The sequence below is a fragment of the Saccostrea cucullata genome, unplaced genomic scaffold, assembly GCF_032062105.1.
Source record: "Saccostrea cucullata isolate Sc308-1 unplaced genomic scaffold, CSIRO_AGI_Scuc_v1 ctg2029, whole genome shotgun sequence".
In the NCBI taxonomy this organism is placed as follows: domain Eukaryota; kingdom Metazoa; phylum Mollusca; class Bivalvia; order Ostreida; family Ostreidae; genus Saccostrea; species Saccostrea cuccullata.
This window is the reverse complement of record NW_026937275.1, coordinates 69,603-76,399: the sequence shown is the minus strand read 5'-3', so window position 1 is coordinate 76,399 and position 6,797 is coordinate 69,603. Positions and strand designations below refer to the sequence as shown.

At 33.1% G+C, this 6,797-nt stretch overlaps 1 protein-coding gene across 1 annotated transcript; it reads left to right on the top strand.

Moving 5' to 3' along the window:
- Window positions 1-416: 416 nt before the first annotated feature.
- LOC134247687 (uncharacterized) lies at window positions 417-6,462 on the top strand. The gene is made up of 2 exons (XM_062730019.1): window positions 417-476; window positions 5,092-6,462. Exons 1-2 carry the CDS (start codon window positions 434-436, stop codon window positions 6,423-6,425), a joined length of 1,377 nt encoding a protein of 458 aa, XP_062586003.1. The 5' UTR covers window positions 417-433; the 3' UTR covers window positions 6,426-6,462.
- The last annotated feature ends 335 nt before the right edge of the window (window positions 6,463-6,797 follow it).

Here is a 6,797-nt window from a genome sequence, read left to right as displayed (position 1 = left end):
ATATCATGCCTTGGTAGGTGTTTCGAATCAGGGAGACTAGCTTCTCTGGTACTCCATAGTGCCTCAGTATCTTCCACAATGTCTCTCGGTCCACGCTGTCTAATGCTTTTTCATAGTCGATGAAGTTGACATATAAGGGGGACTTCCACTCCAGTGATTGTTCTATAATGATGCGCAGACTGGCTATCTGGTCAGCACATGATATGTTGGCTCTAAAAACTCATAAACTGCTACTAAATATTTAGAAAAGAACAATTGAATGCCAAATCTTACCTCAGCTTAAGTAACATTTTGTTTTATCATGAATTCAAGAAATCCTGCCTTCGGACCTAATAATTCATTTAAGGAGTGTGAAACAACAAAGTACTGAGTAATATGTTTGTTCTCCTTGAATTGGTTTTATTTCAATGTTTCAGATACCATAAGACTCAATATGGACTTTGATGCTCGACAATCAGCGGTGAACAAACGCAAACGTATGTATATGAATAAAAATGTTCAGGAATAATATTGTTTGGATGATATACATTTAAATTAACGTAGCTACGGATAGCGATCACGTGACATTGCATGTGAATTCTAAATTAAGAATTTTTCCGTTGGCTTATTCCGGAAATGCGCATTGTTCAATATGGCGGACTGCAAGTTGTAAACAACGTGCTCCGAGAAAAGTACAAGAGAAACGTTATAGGAACGCTCAGCTGTAAAGGTAGATCAAGTAAATTAGAGCGAATGAGAGAATACACATCTTAAGAAACAGAAAACTATAAAACCTTTTTCTGAACTAAAATGTCTGTGTATCGCAAACGACCGACTAGCACCCCCTATTCTAAAGCAGACGACGCTGCTGGTTTGAATCTCAATCATGATATGACATGGATGAAATCGAAAGAGGGACGAAGATTTGCTGAGATGAGGAACTTGACAAATCAGTTTTATGCTCTCAGTCACAGTGATATCGTTTGTATCTTTTCCAAAAACTTTGAAAGCGATGGTGACTAGGTACTTTATTGTATCAATACATTAGGCCTACATGTAAATGGGTCTGATAGTACTGTATTATTTATGGATTTATCGACACTTTCCACGGGAAATCCCGGCCCCGAAAGTAATACGATGGAGAGGCTTATGATCACTGTTGATATCAACTCAAAAGTAGCTCTTGGTAAGTCATATCTATAGATATTTACATGACATACTTTCATGATAAAAGGCCTATTTTAATTCAGCATTAAACTTCACCCTTATGAGTATTAGTAAATTAAGAAAATGTAATAAAGGGACTGTCATTCATTTGATGGGGGAGGGAGGGAGGGGCAAATTTCATGGGTGTCAGATTATGTATTTACAGTGAAGGACAGATAATTTATTTTTATTTCCAAGATCACTGGGGGCTAATTTTTGTCAGATTGTACCTAAGATATATTTCTATTCAAAAAATTCTACATTTTATAATCATTTAGGGTATTTCGATTCACCTTTACAGTATTTACATTTTGACTTAAAAAAATAATTTTGAGGATAAAACATGTTTGAAAAGTAAATTAATTTATCAATAATCAGGTAAATTTTGTGTATATTATTATTTTTGTTGCTCTGAGTGAGTGTTTCAGTTTGGTAAAATTTACAGTAGCCCTGCAGGGCAAGTTTAAAGGCATGTTTAGTAGTCCAAACTCAATATTCAGTTGTCGCGGGCTAGCGGACTACCCTTAGTGTTGAACCCTGGACAGATTATTTTTGTTTTTCTTGACTGGTAAAAACTGTGTCAGTGTGGTAAACATTGAAACTGTTTACATGTTGTTTGCTGGTCTGATGAAATTGACAAATCTTTATATTACTGCTGCTGTATAGTTAGAATATTGGCCAGGCAGTGGGGCATTTAATGTTAGATTTACTGGTTAAAAAGTGATTTGCCAATCAACTAACATAATTAAATTTTGGTTTTGCTGGTATACATGTATATTTATTTGATCTATTTTTTTTCAGCCATCAAGATGGAACTTTCTGGTATAGGACCACCAACCCATAGCAGACCAGGGGATTTTGATGTCAGCATAATAGTGATTATGGTTAAGTCATTTAAATTTTGCTATGCCAGATTTAATAAGTGTAGAAAATTGGCAATTTACATGTATGAGGTGTAAATTTTTGCAAGTTATATATACATGTATGTAATATGTAATGGTTTGGGCCATGGATATATATCGTCCAGGGTAGCTCAGTCTGTATAGCACATGACTAGTGATGCAGGGGTCTCAGGTTTGATTCCCGGTCCATCCATACATTTTCTCTTTTCCTGTTACATATACATGTTTCTTTCACCGAAATTCCTTATATAAGATATAGACATTGTGAGAAATATATTTTGATGTTGACTGCAGATAATATTGTATTTGTTAAATTTTATAAATTACAGATAGATTCATCAGTACAGAGTACAAGGTATATGAATATGAAGTTTAGACCATTCATGTTGATGATGATTCAACTACTGCAGCTCGACGGAAGAATGATTTTCCACCCCTTCCAAAAAAGAGCAGGACAAGAATCGCTTGTTGAAAGTAAACTAACATAGTCAATAGACTACTTTTCTTTGTCAGCTTTATATTACCAAGTACATGTATCTCTTGATTGAGTGTTACATTTAAAGTGGAAACTAATCACTCCACATATAGATTTTTTTTCCATTTTTCATATTTAATCTACCCTGTTTTATGTCTGGTGTGGTAATAGATCACTCCACATGCAGCCTTTCATGTTTAATGTACTATGTTATGTATTGTATATGTCAGTTGCAGTATTACACTGCTGTAGAGTGTAGATTATTCTTTTTAAAAAAAATGTATGCGTAATTTAATGTCGACTTGTGATGTCGGGTTCAGTAATAGGCCAATCAACAGATATTCTCTATTATGCATAATCTACACTGTGAGTGTTTTTCAGGCTTTTTAATAAGCTGCTCCAAATATTCATGTAGAATCTTTTTTTTTTAACTTTTTATATAAAATGTCCTGCATCAAGTGTTTTGTCCCAGTGCAGCATTGTCATTTTGTTTTTAATTTTTAGGTACAGTTTATGTAATTTTATATCTCAGGTCAAGGACGGTTTTAGACTAAGCCCATTTTATGTTTTTTTTCTCTGTTTAGCGTCCAACCTTCAATCAAAAACCTACCTACATGTACCTATTTGTAAATAAAAATATAGCCTAAAAAATAAAACACAGAATGTACGTGTATCATGTCTATAGTTATAATAATAGTGTAAATCTGAGGATTTTATTTCATCAATCTGCTTTTCTGGCAGAAATATCTATTCTTCAGCAAAATCAAAATAATAAATTTAAATGCCTAAAGTACACTACCTTTGACATATTTATTGTACATATTTGAGAAATTGACAGAACTCAAAGATTTCAACAAAAGTAATCAAGTGTAGGGGTTCTGATTTTGTTTGATTGTCTGATACATGTAGGTGTCAAAAACCAAGGTGCGATTGGATGCCAAACAGAAAGAAGACTTGGAATGGCCTATTAAATGTTATTATCCTACCTGCTCATGGAATAAAATGACTTTTGATCAATTTGAAAGAGTACTTATCATATTTTTTCAATGATATTCTTATTATTCTATGAAATAGAAATTTGTGAATTTTGCAGTGCTATGTCAGAGGGATTTCTTTATTCTGTATGACCAAAATGTATTTTTGGACAAATTAAGTAGAATACATTTGACATGTTAATAATTAGGGGGATTTTTGACATTGCAATGAAAAAAATATCAGATGCATAATAGGAGGGGGTGTATTAGACCATTCTGTAACTTAATACATGTAGTTAATTGCCTCTTAATGCAGCCGAGATTTCTGAGTGAGAAATAGTATTGGACATTTTTGTCATACAATATATTTTTTAGAAATCTATAAGAAAACATAGAATTTGTTTGCATGAAAGTAATCAAAAGGGATCATGTTGAAGAATATTTAAATGTGTTTTTTTTAATTACATTTTTGTTCAAGAATCTTTTGTTGAAATATAAATTCATATTTTAATTTTGTTGAGGAACTTTTTATGGATAATTTCAATATTGGTTTAATTACACGTTTTATTGCGAGGGGAGGGGGGGGGGGGTTAACTCTTCCAAGTTATTACTCTACATGTACTATTATTTCATAAAAAATTTTCTTTAGTCATTTATTAGCAATTGATTTTTACTTCTAATTTATTTCTTCAGTTGTTTTTCCCTAATTTGCTATGCATTTTTTTGAATAGCCACTTTAATCATTATTCTTACCTTTAGGATGGGAAACCAAAAGAGGGGGGGGGTAGATGTGGACCATCTGGTACCTTTATTAGCCCTCAATGTGACCAAGATTTTTTGAGTGAAGAATAGTATTAGACAGATCTTTCATATAATGATAAAAAATAAAAATTCTATTGGACAGATTTTTTTTAGAATTTAAAAAGTGTCAAATTTGTGTGCATGAAAATGGCCAAATTGGTCGAATTTCAAATGTTCTACATGGATTATTCTCTTAATTTATATATGTTCAGACAATCCATTGTTTAAATAAGTTAATAGTATCAATATTGTTTAAAAATAATTTTTAATATTGAATGCATATTGCACAATAAATTTTTTATGGGTAATAATTATCTTGTATTATGATTTTTGGAGTGACTGGAAAGGGGAGGTAACTCATTACCCCCTGGTTCCGTAATTTACCCACAATGCCATGTTCATATTTCGACTAAGTGTTCATTACACATCCCTTTACACCTTGTGAAAATTTCAACAAAATCTATTGACAGGTTTTTTGGGGGTCAGGTGTCCTTAGCTACCTTAAATTAAGTATTACAAAGGATTTTTGAGGAGGTAAAAATGAGTCCATGGAGACTTAATTTATTTAGGTATAACTAAATAGAGTTAGGATTATTCTAAAATATAACATTTTTTTGAATTAACGGTCTTTTGTCTTTTTATCCTTCATGGCATTTTGAAATGTTATATAAATTACTAAGTCTAAAATAGTGTATTATTGTCTTTTGTAAATCGAAATGTCTATAAATATCTGTATAAATGATTTTAATAACAGGGTCAGACGATGAGGAATATGAATTTGAAGAAAAGAAACTGAAGCTTCAATCTGAAACAGATCCGAATGGTTTGTTAGGTATTCCCTCACTACAAAGTCCCATTTATCATGAAAAAGAAATTCCTCTCGAACAACAAGTATTCAAAATCCATTCAATCAAGCATGAAACAGAAGTAAATATTCAGCATGAAAGAGGAAATAAGGACGACTTGGCTTCCGACTGTTTAAGAGAAAGAAATGAATTTGTTGCCGAATCCATTCAAAGTAAAGAAATATTATCTATTCCTGTAGAAATATTAACCTTTGGATCCGAAACTACTTCTTCGACAAACTTGACAGAAATTAAAGAAGATGAAGATGGAATTTGCATTGACCATGCAGAAGATTCTAGAAAAATTTATATACATACTGAAGTTATCAGCTCAAACAACTTCGAAAATGAAAATAAAGATCAAGCACAATCGCCAAAATACATAGAAAAGAGAGTTAAACATCTCTCAAATGAATCAAGCCCAAATTCCTTTTGGGATGAGGATTCATGCGCAACAGTCTCCAAAGCCGAGATTAATAATTCAATAAAACTCCGGGTACCAGAAAACATAGAAGATGAAGATCCTAATAATCAAGAAGAGGCCAGCCAAGTCTCTAAACGCGATGAAGGCTCATCGGATCCAGGAATACTTGGCGAAAACGAGTCTTCAAATACTTACGACATTTACATCGAAAAAGATGACGATAAAAACGTGAGCGAGTCAACGCCGATTGTCAAAGAAATAGTTATCGAAGAAAAAGGACCAGCTTCCCCAAGTCACAATCAGACAGGAAGGAGCGTTGACGTTATTGGGTCTTTAGAGGAAAATGATGATGACACTGAAGACAGGAATGATAATGATAGCGATTCCGACAAATATTTGTACAGACTACTGCGACCTGACGAAACTTATAATTCTGGAATCTTTCCCAAAAATAGACATTCCTATACAAGCCTTGAGGATCATGTTAGTAGTGGGTCTAGAAGCACTATAGGGTCAAAGTTCATTTCCTGCTCTAAATCGTTAGAAAAGATCATGCGGTTTGCCAGAATGATCCGGAGAAGTTGGCGCCACGAGGTAAGACACATTGTGCGGATTGACCGCACCCTCATGGGAAGCGATGTAGAGGAAATAGATCTCACTGACACAAGCGTCCGAGAAACACACCTCACCAGTGACAGATCAAGAAGAAACTCCTTAAGATTTGATGAGATTATATTGGTTCCAAAAGAATGCATACCTGCTGCAAGCGTTAAGAGGATTTGCCATGTCCAGAATGACTCTATTTATATTGACGATTAAAAATCCCATATATATCTACGATAACACAAATGAAAATAAAAAACAAAGATTGGGCCAAAATAAAATTATAGTTTGTTTGGAATTGCCTCCCGCCTCATTGAAATGCCCCCTCCTGAAAAAATTTATTGATCAAAAGTAGGAAGTTTTTTTTTTAATCATTTTTTTTTGCCCATTACATGAACACATGCACCATACAAAGCATTGAAATATAGTGTAGATATCTATGTAAAATTATGTGTTTTTTTTTGGTTTTTTTTGTTAATTGTAGATATATTTGTTTAGAGTCAGAAAATATATTAACTGTTTACTGAGATATTTATGAAAAATTAAAAATTTTTCTTCCATTTAAAACAAAAAAAATTCCCCTCCCTC